The 16,423-nt window shown below is 34.1% G+C and overlaps 1 protein-coding gene across 2 annotated transcripts in view; it reads right to left on the bottom strand.

Annotated features, from left to right (window-relative positions):
- The window catches only part of COL19A1 (collagen type XIX alpha 1 chain), a 349,939-nt gene that overhangs the window by 259,327 nt on the left and 74,189 nt on the right, over window positions 1–16,423 (bottom strand). For both annotated transcript variants that reach the window (XM_045498677.1, XM_045498678.1), the window contains exon 10: window positions 11,399–11,452. In XM_045498677.1, the coding sequence (XP_045354633.1) occupies window positions 11,399–11,452 (54 nt within the window). The remainder of the gene's footprint in view (window positions 1–11,398; window positions 11,453–16,423) is intronic.

The following is a 16,423-nucleotide window of genomic DNA, read 5'->3' as shown; positions in this document are numbered from 1 at the left end:
TACAACCATTAAGTTTTTCTTTTGAGGGAATATATCTTACAATCCTTTTATAAATTGATGGAATGAAAATTATACTGAGTTATTAAAATTTAAAAAAAAAACAAGAAAACAAGTAACTTTGAAATTATTTGGACAGGTAAACAACTCTTTCCATATCTAACAAAGTTAGGGAACTGGGCGTTGGACAATGTTGTAGAGCCCACTAAAAATCTGGGCTCCTATGTACCTGTGATGATTTTTTTAAGTGTATTTGTCAAGAACAAGTGTTTTGGATTTCACTATATTGTGAAATGAGTTATAAAACAGTATTTAAGTAAACTCAAAGCTTCATAAAAGTACTAGGGAAATAGAAGACATTTAATATGAATCACCTCCTGAAATATCCAAAGTGTAGTAACTGACATCTGAATCAAGCATTCTAACAAGTGAAAGATGATGTAAGATATAAAGAGAAGGAAAGTGTCATCAGTAAGCCCCTAATTGAGGTCAGTGAGATACTAGTAAGTGCAAACTATTTCCTGTCCAAAGTATTCCTCGTGATGAGTAATTTATAGTTCTACTCCATATCAATTACTTCTACTGGAGCTTAAATGCACTTCGCACTAGCGAAGTCATTGGTTATTTATCTTTAGCCCTGAGGTAAATCGTTGTGAAGATATGGAGAAAGAATATGCCTTAGCAATGTTGTAAGAAAGTCAGGAGAATTTTTTCAAACTTTATTTGGAAAAAAAGAGAGCATGATAACTTCTTCAGGTTTATGCTTGGAAGAGAAGAAAGAACATAGTTTCTCCAAGAGAAAATGGGAAACAAATTCTGTAGCTGCACACACTTCTATTAGATTTCACTCTAGGAAGCAACATCTGCAAGCTTTGCTAGGTAGATAAGAGATTTTCCTACCTTCCTATTTCCCTGAAGCATGCTTTTGCGGAAAGTACAGAAGACTTGTACTGAAGCACCACTGCCTTTTCCAACTACCCCTCAGCACAGTTTTCTAACAATCATCTTCAATTTCTTTTCTTTATTGGCCTGGGGCTAAGTCCACTTGAGTTCTGAATAAATCAACAAACATTTATCTAGAATCAATCAGGTGCCATATGCTGGGTCAAGTGCTGCAGTTACAGGAACAAGAGCTTGTTCTCCTGGATCTCACAGTAGAGACAAAGACACAAACTATACCGATAATGTAAATAAAATACTATGTGAGCAGAGTGAAGGGGCTGTTAATTCGTCTTGTGTCAACGAGACTTTACCAAGAAGATGTAATTTTTCTTGAGCTTTGAATCTGGTAATGTGTGAAAATGCAGTGATGGTCGAAGCGAAGAAAGGTACCAATCATCTGTGATCATGCTCTCAAATCCTCTACTTAGTATCTAACAAGTTCATTTGGTACCTTACACTGGCTATGTCTGTTTCCTTTAGACAGAGACGCTTTTAGAAAACTCTAATCTGAAATTATAGATGTCTTTATCAAATACCATCTACCCCTTTAAATAAAGAATAAAATAATTATCCACTAAACTATGCAGAGAAACAGAGACCGTGTGATCTTTCTATGGCAATATTTTAATATTTATGTGCTAGATTCTCATAGTGGATTAAACCAAGTAGGAACATCAGCAGACTAAGTTCTTGAAATCTGGCTGTTTAGCAAATAAAAGTCAAGTGCCTGGGTGCCAGATCCACTGCATGTGTTGAGCTTGTCATCCATCTGTTGTGTTCTCTGCCAACTGCTCTTCTTGGGGTGTGAGTGGAAGGCATTAGAAGGGAATAAGAAACCATTAAGAAATAAAATCAACTGCAGAGTGAACAAGTTTCTTTTTCTTTTTCCTGTCCTTCTATTCCCTCTGTCATTCTCAGGTTTCTGCTTCTTACTGCTATATTGAATCAAAATAATGCCTACAAATAAGACAATGAAATGAGGATTACTCCATGTAAAGGCGATAATTGTTCACTGATAATTCAAGTATCATCCTTGTAACTTTAATAAATGAGACAACAGTAGGTTGACAAAACTGTTTTCATTGTGGCCATTTTTTCTATGAATACTGGTTGTGATAAGAAGTCTAATCCTATGTCCAGATTTGACTGTTTCATTTGCTGAAGAATTTTCTGAAATACAGAAGTATATAAATGATTCTCAGTTTAAGAGGTATTTTCTCTAACATGGCTCACACTTGTTTTGTAAATTTTACAAGTTCATAGGAAGGAAATATCCCATTGTTAGAATAAAGGTGAATTGCCCTTTCTTTCTCTTTCTTTCTTTCTTTCTTCTTTCTTTTTCTCATTTAGTGTTTCAATTCCTACAATAAATTGTCTCATACAAATAGGTGTTTTAACAATTTTTTTTAAACTTGGGAAGACTTCTGAAATTAATATTAATTCTAAATTTCAATGGGAAATGAGGTGAAACTAGGTAATACAGATAGAAAGCCAAATAGCTTTAAAAAATTCTCTAGCTTTTCCAATAAACACCTATAAGTTTCTGAGTCTCTAAGGCCTGAATGCTACATCTGAAGCAGGGCTGTCTCAGGGTTCATTACAATTCACAATAGCTACTGGCCTTGTCTGCACTTTCATAAATGGTAACATCATCTGCCTTTATTTCCTGAAGCTGAGGTCTTCTCATAAAATGTCTTTTTAAGGGAAAGATCAAGATTTAGAGATTGCAGTCATTTCATTTTCCAACCCAAAAGGAATACAAAGGCAGATAGGGAACAGTGGGTGTGCCCAGCTCAATCTCACCCCACAGCAGCAGAGACTGGGGGCTCCAGAGTTCATGACAAAAAGTGCCTCACACAAAGCTCTTCGGTATGAGAATAGTTAGCCTGGCTGTTTTTAAGTCATGTAACTTGGCAACTCTCTCATCACATTATCAGATATACTTCTTCTTTTTTAAATTTAATTTAATTTTTTAATTTACATCCAAGTTAGCATATAGTGCAACAATAATTTCAGAAGTAGATTCCTTAATGCCTCTTACCCACGTAGTTGCAAATGGCAAGATTTCATTCTTTTTTTATCAGATATACTTCTTTTTTTTTTTTTTTTAATTTTTTTTTTCAACGTTTATTTATTTTTGGGACAGAGAGAGACAGAGCATGAACGGGGGAGGGGCAGAGAGAGAGGGAGACACAGAATTGGAAACAGGCTCCAGGCTCTGAGCCATCAGCCCAGAGCCCGACGCGGGGCTCGAACTCAGGGACCGCGAGATCGTGACCTGGCTGAAGTCGGACGCTTAACCGACTGCGCCACCCAGGCGCCCCTATCAGATATACTTCTTAAGTGTTTTAATGCATATGGCTTTTTATCTCTAGAAGTTCAATATTTTTTTTAAAAAACTCATCATGCTAAATTAAACACTTTTGTTTCTGACCAAAAGAATATATAATAAATGTATGACCAAAAGTAATTTATATTGTATATACCTATTTATATAATTACATATCAAAAGCATATTTCATAGAGAACATAAAGAGAATTTTCTAGGCTAGCTGTTGAGGTAAGGTAATCTGGAGAGTGTGGCCATGATTGGTCTGCAGGGGTGGGTGTGCAGGGCAGATAAGGATCTCCAGATAGTCCAGGTATGGGAATTTTAAAAGCTTATTTCAAATATAATTTTGAAATTGAAAACCAAACAAAATAAAATCATGTTGTCTTCATAATACTTATTTTGGAAGGTAAAGTTAAACAAAATACTTTCATTTGGTGAAAAAACATATGATGAAGATTTTATTTTGGTGGATACAATTTTCTTAGGGTGGGAGAGTCAGAATCTCTCTGGCTGGGTAGACTTTAAAAGAGGTCCATGGATGTGAAGAGAAAGAACACAGCCCTCCCTGCAGCAGAATTTAGGAAACTCTCTCTACAGTTCCCTCTCCAGGCTGTAGGCAAATGAAGTTAAGATCTAATTCAGAACTGTCTGTGCAAAGGAAATGTATACACTTGAGGAGCTATCAAGATGAGATGATACGGTGAAGGTTTAAGAGCTATGAACGCATATGGGTAAGATTTAAATTCTGGCCCACTACCTGTTAGCTATGAAACTCTGGGGAAGTTTTTATACTCTCTTAGTTTCTTAATCTGTGAAATACGGATGATAATGAATCTTACCTCAGAGATTCTGTGAGAAATGAATAAAACAATGCAAAGAAGTCCCTTGACAGTGTTTAGCACATAATAATTGAGTAAATGGCTATTATTATTATTATTGTAAAAGGATATGCTCATACGTATTTCAGTTAAATAGAAAATTAATTGGTTTGCTAACATGAAAATTTAATTTGCTTTTAGAGGTCAAAATTATCTAAAATATGTGTGACTTTCAACATTTTTCACTAAATGTATTTTGAATAAATAATATAAATTCCCTCAAATGAGTTCTACTTTAGTTTCAAAGTAAGCCTAAACTTAGAATAATAGAATCATCAAACTATTTTCTTTTAAAATTATATCTATTTACCAAATAGATACACTTTCCCCCTGCCCCCATTATCTGCAAGGAATACCTTCCAAGACCTAAAACCACAGATAGTATCAAACCCTATATATACTGTCTTTCCCTACACATACACATCTACAATAAAGTTTAATTTATAAATTAGGCACAGTAAGAGATTAACAAAATAACTGATAATAAAATAGAACAATTATAACAATATTCTTAATAAAAGTTATGTGGATATGATCTCTCTCTCTCTCTCAAAATATCCTATTGTACTGTACTCACCCTTCTTGTTGTCATGATGTGAGACCATAAAATGCCTATGTGATGAGATGAAGTGAGGTGAATGACGTACTGTTAGGCTACTACTGACCTTCTAACCAGGACCATCTGTTCCAGATTGCAGTTGACCACTGATAAGCAGAGACTTCTATATTTATAGATCAGGCACTGAGCTGCCACTTTTATGAATAATCTCATTTAATCCTTAAGACAAAACTATAAGTAGATACAATATAATGCCTATTTTAAAAAAGAGAAAACTTAGAAGAAACCAAGAGACATTCCCTAAACTTAAAAAGTGAGGATTGGAACTGCAATTCAAACATAGGCCATCTAACTCTGGATAGTTAGTATCTGAATGGCACAACAGTGATGGCTATCATTTATTGCATACCTACTCTGTGGGAAAAAAAAAGTTATTTTCATGAAAGTTTTCTTAGTAAAATAAACATTTTAGGAACAAATTATAAGTAATTAAGCAAACAGAAAATTGGTTTTAGCAGTTAGGTTCTGTATTTATTCAACTTTTACTATCACATTATTAGGATTAAGATGGCTAGAAAATAATTATTCCTATTTTTAAAAAGTATCCCCACTTCTCAGAAAACATATTTAACATATATATGTGAAATAGAGAATAAGGTAATTTTTTGTTTGAAATATTCAAATAGTTAATACAAGAATGCTTTGACTGGTATGTTTGAAGGTCATACTGTGGGCAGGATTTGCTCCCAGTATCCATATCTTCATCTCATTTTCCACCGCATACCATGATGAGTTGTGAGCACGTGTGTTCATATGTGGGTGCATGCATATATGTATGGGTGCATGCATATGTGATCTTATGCATTAAGTGTTTTACTTGTCAATGGAAATTAGACCATCCAATTTACTCATTTTGACTGACAGTGGCTTCTGTCCAACCACGCTTCCCAGAAGCCACCAGTGACAAATAACTAATGATACTTGCTGTGCTGGCATAAATGTATAGGGGACAGCTATTTGTTTGCAGTGTGTTGGCTATACGGTTGTACATATAAGTTTAGAATGCCTAGTGCAAGTCTACATAAGGTGATGAGTATTGGAATCATAAAATAACCTAATTAAATGCTAAAGTTCTTCATTCTCCATGACTTGACATATCCCATAAATTGATTTCATAATATAGTGTTGTTTAGTGTACTATTTTTCTCCTGGGCCTCAGAAGAAACTAATAGTTTGTTCAAGGCTTTGACTTAAAAAATTTACTGCTATCACCTAGCCAAACTTCAAAGTGTAGGTCTGTTTTAGAATAATAGGATTTATATGCAAATCACTTAATTTATTATGGTATCACACTGGATGTAAGTATAAAGTGTAGCTAAAATACAAATTCTATTCTACACTGCTCAGAATATGCTTCACTTCATTAACATAAATCAGCTTTCTAGTTTAAATAGTAAACCTTAAAAAATTAAGAAAGTTTTACTTTGAGAATATTATACCAGAAATATATGTTCTATGGCAATTTGCATATGTTCTTGTTCCAAGTGAGAAAACTCATCTTTTTTTTTTATTTTATCTTTTAACAGAACCCTTAAGCATTTCTACTTCTAAGAAAAAGAGCCTGAAAGAAGTACAAATGCTGAGAAGAAGAATCAAAGTTAAGCCTGGGGATGCTATATGAATAGTCTGGGAGATAAGTATGAGTTACATTAAGCCAGATGTGGGAGATACAGTTCTGAGAATACATCATACTTTAAGAACTAATAATTTTCTTTGGAAATTTACTCAGAAAAATCAATCAAGTTATTTTCATCTTACAACAATGGAAGTATTTTTACCTCAAATATAAGTGCTCATCTTCACAACTATAACTTTAAAACTTTTAAATTTTAAAAATTAAGAAAAATTGGGGCGCCTGGGTGGCTCAGTCGGTTAAGCAGCCGACTTCGGCTCAGGTCATGATCTCGCGGTCCGTGAGTTCAAGCCCCGCGTCGGGCTCTGTGCTGACCGCTCAGAGCCTGGAGCCTGTTTCAGATTCTGTGTCTCCCTCTCTCTCTGACCCTCCCCCGTTCATGCTCTGTCTCTGTCTCAAAAATAAATAAACGTTAAAAAAAAAATAAAGGTATGGTTTTTTAAATAAATAAATAAATAAATAAATAAATAAATAAATAAATAAAAATTAAGAAAAATTGACATATCCTTACTGGAGTCAATATTTAAAACTTAGTAGCCATGCCATTAGATAACATAGTAGCTTTGTTGTCATGTTTATTCTGTACATATTCATTAGTTATTTTATTTTTAATTTTAAAAAAATTAATATTTATTTATTTTTTGAGAGAAGGAGAGACAGAGCACAAGCAGGGCAAGGGCAGAGAGACAGGGAGCCACAGAATCCGAAGCAGGCTCCAGGCTCTGAGCTGTCAGCACAGAGCCTGACGCGGGGCTCAAACTCATGAACCATGAGATCATGACCTGAGCCAAGGTCGTATGCTTAACTGACTGAGCCACCCAGGCGCCCCTCATTAGAGTTATCTTAAATAAATGGTAACCTGTGGATTATGGAAGCGAGAAAAACACTCTTCAGGTGACATTTCTTCACTTAAGAATGTTGCATCCCTTTAACAGGTGAATTAAGTGACAAGATAGAAGCAGACCTGGTACCACCAGTGACTCTGATCTTGAGGACAGGCTATGGTCAAAGAGTCGTGATTCTATGGATACTAGTATTAGTCACTGAGGAGAGTCTCTGAAGATTCATGAAACCAGGATCCAATAGCTAAGTGTAGTCTGATACCATGTTTAACGCCATTGGAAGCTGCATGAATTCTGTCTGTGAGGCTCTAAGAGCAACTCAAATAAACTAGACCCAAAGAAAACTGCTTGTAGAAACAAAGAGTATTTGCTAGGACAATCTGCATTGGTTTTAGAACACCATTGATACAGCTTCCCTTTAATCACATTACTTTTTTTATTAAGTTTTTCATTTTAATTCCAATATGGTTAACATACAGTGTTATATTAGTTTCAGGTATAAAATATAGTGATTCAACAATTCTATATATAACTCACTGCTCATCATGATGTGTACTCTCCCTTCATCTATTTCTCTAATCCCACCACCACCTCCCCTCTTGTAACCATCTGTTTGTTCTCTATAGTTAAGAGTCCATTTTTTGTGTTGTCTCTTTTTTTCTTTGTTCATTTATTTTGCTTCTTAAATTGTGCATATGAGTGAAATCATATGGTATTCATCTTTCTCTGACTTCTTTTGCTTAGCTTTATATTCTCTATATCTATCCATGTTGTTGCAAATGGCAAGATTCCATTCTTTATTATGGCTGACTAATGTTATATATATATATACATATATACATATATATATATACACACACATATATATATACACACATATATATATACAAATATATATATATATATATACACATACACACACATATATGTATATACATATGACACTTCTTTATCCATTTTTCACATTAGCTTTTAAGTTCCCTGGAGACAGTGTCTTCACATAGACACTGAAGCTCACTGATTTTGTGAGACTGACTGCATCACCATTTCAACCAAATGGACTCCAAGGGCTGAGGCTTCCATTTCCCAGAATTACTAGGCTCAACCAGTTAATTAGTAGCTGGTATATGTCTTTATATTCATTGAAGTTTTACTTTAATTGTAGTACAGATCATCACATTAAATTCTTTCTATAAATTTGAGCTTCTAGGAAAATAAGCAAAATCTTTTTCTGAGTAGTGTTTGTCTCTGCAACACTACATCTTGCTCCAGTTCCTTCACTCTGCCAAAAATGTCCTCTCTTTTCTAAGAAATTATGTATTGCAGAGAATTGCTTAGCTTGCATATTTAACATTCCAGCCTGTTACTTTCTTACTGTCATGGCCCTTGATTGATATTATTTTGACTGATTTGAGCCTGTTCATTACTTTATCTAGTTCTAGTACTGAATTCAGTCTGTTGACAGCACCTTTTAGGAGCTGAGAGCCTCCTCCACAATCAGTAGCAATTTACACCTGTTTTTCACCAATAGGATCCAAGAGATGTCACTTTGGAGTAATGAAATTAATGGTATTTTAAACAAATCTTAGTAAATTATATTCTAAAGTATTCCAGGAGAATGTTATCCTGCTTTCCCATAATTTACTGTATAAAATTATATCAACTTTACTTCCCATTGTAAAGATGTCCAATGATCTATAATCTATTTTATAGTCCAAGTACTCCAGTGATTCTGCACTTGGCTTAAACAAAGTTCTTATATTCAAAGTAATTCAAAAAATCTCAATGATCTGAAATCCAAAAAGTCTGATTATTATTATGGTGGAATAAGTGTATAAAGCAAATTTTGACTAGGGGCAATCTCCTTAGGAGATAGGTGACTGAGTCGTATTCTGTAGAGGAAAAAGCATTTTGAAGGAATTAGACTTTTGAATAAATGTTTACTTCTGAAGAGTCTGCAATTAATGTCATCAGTAAGCTTAGTTAAAAAGAGAATCGCAGTGGGGGTGCCTGGGTGGCTCAGTCAGTTAAGCGTTCAACTTCATCTTAGGTCATGATCTTTCAGGCCATGAGTTCAAGCCCCGTGTCGGGCTCTATGCTGACAGCTTGGAGCCTGGAGCCTGCTTCAGATTCTGTGTCTCCCATTCTCTCTGCCCCTCCCCTGCTTGCACCCTGTCACTCTATCTCTCTCTCAAAAAATAAATAAGCATTAAAACAAAATTATTTAATAAAAAAAAAGAGGATAGCATCCCAAATAAATATTAGATAGTGGCAAGGTATCATTCCACAAAGATTTTACTGAGTCTAATATTTATACTACTACAGGAAGAGTAAGGAAAATTGCATATGGGGCTGAATAATTTCTAAAATGAAAAAGCAGCAGCAATGAAGCAGTCAGCTCTCAGACACATTTAAGAAGGACTCAAAAACTATCTGACAATTTCTGAACCTTCCCACCACTTCAGCTTCAGGTACTCCTGTGACAACTGTATGTTAATAACCACAGGGTCAAGGCCTTCTGGATAATGAGGCACAATGGACTCACTTGATAATTAGTGCAGCTAAAACAGCTACATAAACCTATCCTAAACTTACTGTACTGAAGAAGAACATTTTCTTAGCATCAACATGTGACACTTTAATAATTAAGCAGTTTAAGTTATGTGTGCATATGCCTACACACACACTCAGAAATCATGAAAAATAAGACAAACTAATTGCAGTTTAATTTACAAACATAACAATTTCAAAGTTTCTATAAAAACTGAACAAATATACAGAATGAATAAGTCACAGGAATAAAAGGCACAGCATGGGGGAATAGTCAGTGGTACTGCAATAACGTTGTACAGTGACAGACGGTGGCTACACTTGCAGTGAGCACAGCATAACCTATAGAATTGTTCAATCACTATGTTGTACACCTGAAACTAATGTAACACTGCATGCCAATTATACTCAAATAAAAAATGTATAAAACAAAATTGAACTTAAATAAGATGCTGAATGGCCACACTAACCTCTTGTGAGTAAATTCATCATGCAGAATTATCTTTACAGTACTAAAAAAGACAATGTGAAAAATCAACCATTTTAGGAGATAAATACTATATTTATAGCATTTTATTGATGGATCGACATATCTCTTGTATTTTTATTCATAACATCTCGTGTGGTACTATATTTTTAAATGTTTAATTTATGTCTACAGTGACATACGTATGAAAAGATACTATAGCATAACATAAAATAATGAAACTAAGAAGCTTTGGGGCTCTTGTAATAATAGGAAATGTTCCAGAGCAGGGGTCAGCAAGTTTTTTCTCCAAAGGACCAGACAGTAAATATTTTAGACTTTGTAGGCCATCTGATCTCTGCCACACTTACCTACCACTGCCACGTGGCATAAAAGCAGCCTAAGACAATATGAAAACAAATGAGTATAGTTGTGTTCCACCACAACATTAATTACAAAATCATACACTGGGAGTTTTTGGCAGCCCCCTACAGGGCCATAGTTTGCTGACCTCTTAACACTCAGACTTATTCTGTATATTTTCTCTTCCTATCTGGTACAACCTTTTAAAACAGCCACACTATCAACAATAGCCAAAGTATGGAAAGAGCCCAAATGTCCACTGACTGATGAATGGATAAAGATGTGGTACATAGATACAATAGAATATTACTCAGTGATCAAAAAGAATTAAATCTTGCCATTTGCAACAACATGGATGGAACTAGAGGGTGTTATGCTAACTGAAATAAGTCAGTCAGAGAAAGAGAAATACTATATGATTCACTCATATGTGGAATTTAAGAAACAAAACAGATGAACACAAGGGAAGGGAAGCAAAAATAAGATAAAAACAGAGAGGGAGACAAAGCATAAGAGACTCTTAAATATAGAGAACTAACTGAGGGTTGCTGGTGGGTGTAGGCGGGGGGGACGGGCTAAATGGGTGATAGGCATTAAGGAGGGCACTCGTTGGGAGGAGCACTAGGTGTTATATATAAGTGATGAATCACTAAATCCTATTCTTTAAATCATTATTACACTATATGTTAATTAACTTGGATTTAAATTTAAAAATATAATAACAATTAAAAAAATAAAACAGGCACAAAACTTAAACAAATTGCAAATCCACATACCTTTTCCCCAGGAATTCCAGGAGCACCAAATTCACCTTTAATACCACCTGAACCCTAAAATAAAGAAATGCTCATTAGGTTTTTTTAAAGGCATATTAATTGCTAATGTAAAGAGAATCTACCATTGCACAGATAAGTTGCTTTTCCTTGCACCAAAGTTTGTTCCCTGAGTTCATTCCTCATATTGTCTACAAGTCATTAAACTATACTTTTGACAATAAATTATCAAAATGTTAGAAAGTAATAAATATCAAAGGGCTAGTAAAAACTAAAACTAGACATTCTCTACACAAATACATATAATTCAACTTTGTCATTTCTTTTATACTTATAAAGATTAGGAATGATTCTATTGCTTTCATCTTAACTAATACTTCATGCTTTCAATTCAAATAATTCACGAAATTTTAAATGTTTTATTTATCTATTTTTGAGGGAGAGAGAGCGTGGGCATGGGAGGGGCAGAGAGAGAGGGAGACAGAGAATCCCAAGCAGGCTCTTGTGCTGTCAGTGCAGAGCCCAACATGGGCTCAAACTCATGAACCATGAGATCATGACCTGAGCCAAAATCAAGAGCTGGCTGCTTAACTGACTGAGCTACCCAGCCACCCTAGTTGTGAAAGATTAGACTCGAAGGTACCCATATATGTTTCATTAATGTGCCTGATCTTCCATTATATCCTCTGGGAAAAATCTCACAGCTGGGCCAATCCAATTGTTGGCTTCCCTGCTCTTCCATCTAAACTGGAAAAAATAATCTCAATGAAGCTGATATGTTACCTATATCTGCCTTAATGGCTCTACCACAAATTCAGTCTAATAAATATGCTTGAAATGGTGAAAAATAATATAAACTTTTTGGATGAGTTTCTCTATCACCAATGTGTGGTAGAAATTAAGAAATATATCGGAATTTTATGAACAAATAACACTGTGTTATACTGATATAGTATGTTAATTTCAGATTTTAGGCACACAGGCAAATTTTAACTTCCAGTTTCTAGACATTAGATGAAATTATATCAGGTTGGATAAAACTGATATGAAAATAGATACAAAAATTGATACAAAATAAAATAAATCAAATATATTCAATATTAGATTAGAAAGGTTAAAGAAATATTATTTATTTATTATATTGACATAGAAAGTCAAAGGTCAATATTAAATCCCACCTCTGAGAGGTTGCTACTAAGCAATTTTTTTCTTTCAAAAAGTTGTGAACATATTTTGAGACAATTATTTTTTATTGGTGTGGTGTGGCTATAGTATGAGCATATGAATAAAGTCAGATTGAAAAAAATACATATTTTTTCCCGACTAGAAAGGAATCAGTACCAAAGTTTCTGACTAGAGTCAAGTAAGTTAACTTGTACCATTTTAAACTGTTTTGATTTCCTCTAGAAGTATGTCAGCAAGGTAATCATTTAATAAAGCCTATACTTTTTGGGAAATTAACTCAATATGTGGAAGATAATAATTCAAAAATAAACTGGAAAATTATTCCTCAAATAGAACTCAGATCATACTCTCCTTAGGTTCAGGGACATTGAAATTGAGCTGCTATTTTATAAAACTCTGAGGGCATTTCAACTTTGAAGTGGGTGAGGGTATTAGCCAGAGTTTTAAAGAACTGAGAAAGTAATGTGGTTGCTACATAATTAGGTTGCTAACTACATTTGCTAAGAAAAAGGGAATTAAAAAATTCAGAACATTATAATAATCGAGTTTGAATGAAAGAAAAGTAGTAATTGTTATTTCAAATAATGAAACCCAGAGTATACTCTTGAACGGATGATACAATTTGATTAGGTGCCCTGATACAGAATACTGATCACATCTAAGTGTTCAAATACAAGCAGCAGTTGAATTTCAAACCATCTTACTCCATGAGAGAGGGTCATCATTTTTATAAAAAGAAAAAACAAGGCAGTAAATCATATTCATGAAGAATGGATGAGAATATAGGCAAGTAAAGATAAACATTAAATTAAGCCCAAACATTTTTTTCCAAATATTTCTGATTCTTCATTACTAATTGGCAATATGAAGCTAAAACTAATCAGGTCACTAACTTGTGTTTTAAAAGAAAAAGTGTAGTAGAACAATAGTGAAAAATGTAACTGTCCTTTATGATTTAGCGTATCTAGTTCTTTCTCTGTAAACTGAATCTTTGCGCTTGGCAAAGTACCCTAGGCAATTGGGGCACCTGAATTTATAGGTTCTAGGAACAGCTGACTTGATGATTTAGACTTTCAGGTGTGATGCTCATTTATTCATTCAACTCCTATTAGGTGCTGTTCTATGTATGTTGTTCACAAAACTTCTATTCTAGTGGAGGAAATAAATAGAGATGTAATTTTAACAAGTCAAGTGACACTAAAAATGCTAAGAAAGAAGATAGAGGTGGAATGAAGGGATGCTTTTTATATAAAGATATCAGAAGAGGCTTTTTATTTTAAAGTGATTTCTGAACAAGAACCTAAATGGTTTGAAGGAGAGAGCCAGATGGATATCTAAAGAAACCCCAGGTATATGTAACCTGATGTAAAGACCCTGGAGCAGGAGTGAACAGGGGAAATGGTAGGAGACAATATAGGAAGTGGAGAGGTAGGGATAGGGAGAGCTCTACACATTATGCAAAGCCTTGTAGCCAAGGCAAGAGCTTCAGTGTTCACCTTGAGGGAGAAAGGAAGCCACGGGTGGATTTTGCCCCAGGTAGGAAAGGATTTCCTGACAGGATTATTCATTGTGAAATAATATTGGGAACAGAAGACACAGATTTGAATGAAATACTTATATCATTAAGTGATCTTTTTAAGAAATGAACTATCAATAAATTATTAATATTTACTACAAGTACCACACAATAACTATCTGAGATTTTTATATACTAAAATATTTATTCAATTGCAAATTCTAAGGGATTATTTTACAAATGAAGATTATTTTGTTTTTGGTCAAGTCACATAAGAAACTGAACTCAAAAGGATTATCTCCATCTCTCCTTCAACATGTAAAGATTATACTGTGGATAGAAAAGCAGAAGAAACATATTTTTTTCAGTACCTATTATGTGACAGTTTCTAGCACTCAATATTTTATATACATTTTATTGTATTCCTTCTTCACAATAAAGCATTGACTAGGTATTATTAAGTATCATTTTTAAAGTAAGTAAGGGGGGACAGGATTCACTCTCAAGTGGTTCAGGTTCCAAAGAGGTAAGCCTTCTAATATACTGTCCTAAATATCCTTTGTCAGTCTTAAAACCAAAAGGAAAACCTTGAGAACATCTAGTTCCCTTAGTAACACTGCACTTCTGATCATTTCACAAAATTAACTATTCAATATGCCTTAGAGCAAATGACTTTCAATCTTCAAGCTCTGCAGGCATTATTTTGTGCACCTAGTCTAATAATGAAAATTACATACCAGACTTAAACACAGAGGAAAGTCATCTTTATTTATTTCACATTAAAGTTGCAGGATCACACAGTACAATAAGAACAGGAACAGACTCATCATCAACTCCTTAAAATGAAATAATACATCTATGTTTATTACGAGTGCCAGGAAAGTGGAACACATTCATGGCCACAGTCATCTGAAGTCATAATTACATAGCAAGTACTATGCTGGTTTAATCAAATGCTGGTGCTCGTACTGAAAAAATAAAGGAAGTATACCAATCAATTATTTGTCTTGTTTTGTAAATCATCAATTTATTTTATCCCAGCTGTTTTTACCTTGCTACTAAAATCACCTGCAATTATGAGTTCCAGGTAGTCTGAACACTAAAACCAATGTTAGTATTTTAAAAACATACCTTAAGTGGGAAGTTACATAACACATTGTAACCGTAAGATACATTTCTTGTATATTGCATATATTTGGAATAAAATAAATTTGCTAATTATCATTTTTACTAATTCCTTCCTAGTTCTTTTCTACTGGTTTTCTTTCCTACAGAGGGAGCAAAGACTCCTTAAACAAATCAACACTAGATTATAAACTCAGTGAGAGTAAGCCTATGCTTTCTCACTACTGCTATAGCCCCAGAACTTAGTATACTTTTTGTTATAATAATAGGAACTCAATAAATAGTTGCTGATAAATTAATGAATAAAAGAAAAATGAGTATTTACATATTAAAGGAGACATCTATTTATGACTAAAGAGTAAGGAGAAAGAATGAGTCTTTAAAAGATATATGCTCTAACAAGAGAGACTCAGCACTTAATCTTTTAAAAAAATCATTTAAAGGTGATTTAATGATTTTATTAATATTTATGTAATATTTTTTAACAGGGGCAAGGATATTTTTAAAGTATTTTATCCCTTCTAAAACTGACATGTGAAATTTCTTCCTATGCCAGTAATCTTAAAATGATAGAATTGGTAAGTCAAAGAATAAGAAAGTCAAGTTAAAAAATGGTAATGTGCATCACATCACAATCAACCAACAAGTAAGCCATATATGCATTTTCAAAGTACTTTGTGTCAACCTTACAATGTAGGTAGAACTGATAGATTATACACCCTCCTTTACAGATGAGGGAAATGAAACATGAAGAGACTGGGTGGCTTGGCCAAGCTCACACTGCTAACCTAAGAGTTGGGATTAATTCAGATCTCTCTACTCTATGAGTCCTCTTAATTATGTTACCTTGAGCACACCATTCTACCCATGCATGGTTTTCTCAGTTGCAAAATGAGGATAAAAATATTGGGTTGCCTTTCTTTATGAAGTTAAAAGGATTAAAATGAGTATTACAAGTGGAAGTACCATGATCAAAGAACACAAATAATACTGAAGAGCTTTTAAATATAGAGCAACCTTCAAAATGCAAACTGATTAAGAGAAGGACACTGGATTTGACAGGTCTAGGGGTTCAGATCCCAGCTTGACCACGTGGCCTTGGTCAATAATTTAACCTCCTTAAACTTCAGTTTTGCCTTCTATAAAATAGTAATACCAACACTTAACATGAAGAGTTTTAAGGATCAAAAAGATAAGATATG

The sequence above is a fragment of the Leopardus geoffroyi genome, chromosome B2 (genome assembly GCF_018350155.1).
Source record: "Leopardus geoffroyi isolate Oge1 chromosome B2, O.geoffroyi_Oge1_pat1.0, whole genome shotgun sequence".
NCBI classification, from domain to species: Eukaryota; Metazoa; Chordata; class Mammalia; order Carnivora; family Felidae; genus Leopardus; species Leopardus geoffroyi.
Note: the sequence above shows the minus strand (reverse complement) of the source record. Positions and strands in the feature narration are given on the sequence as shown.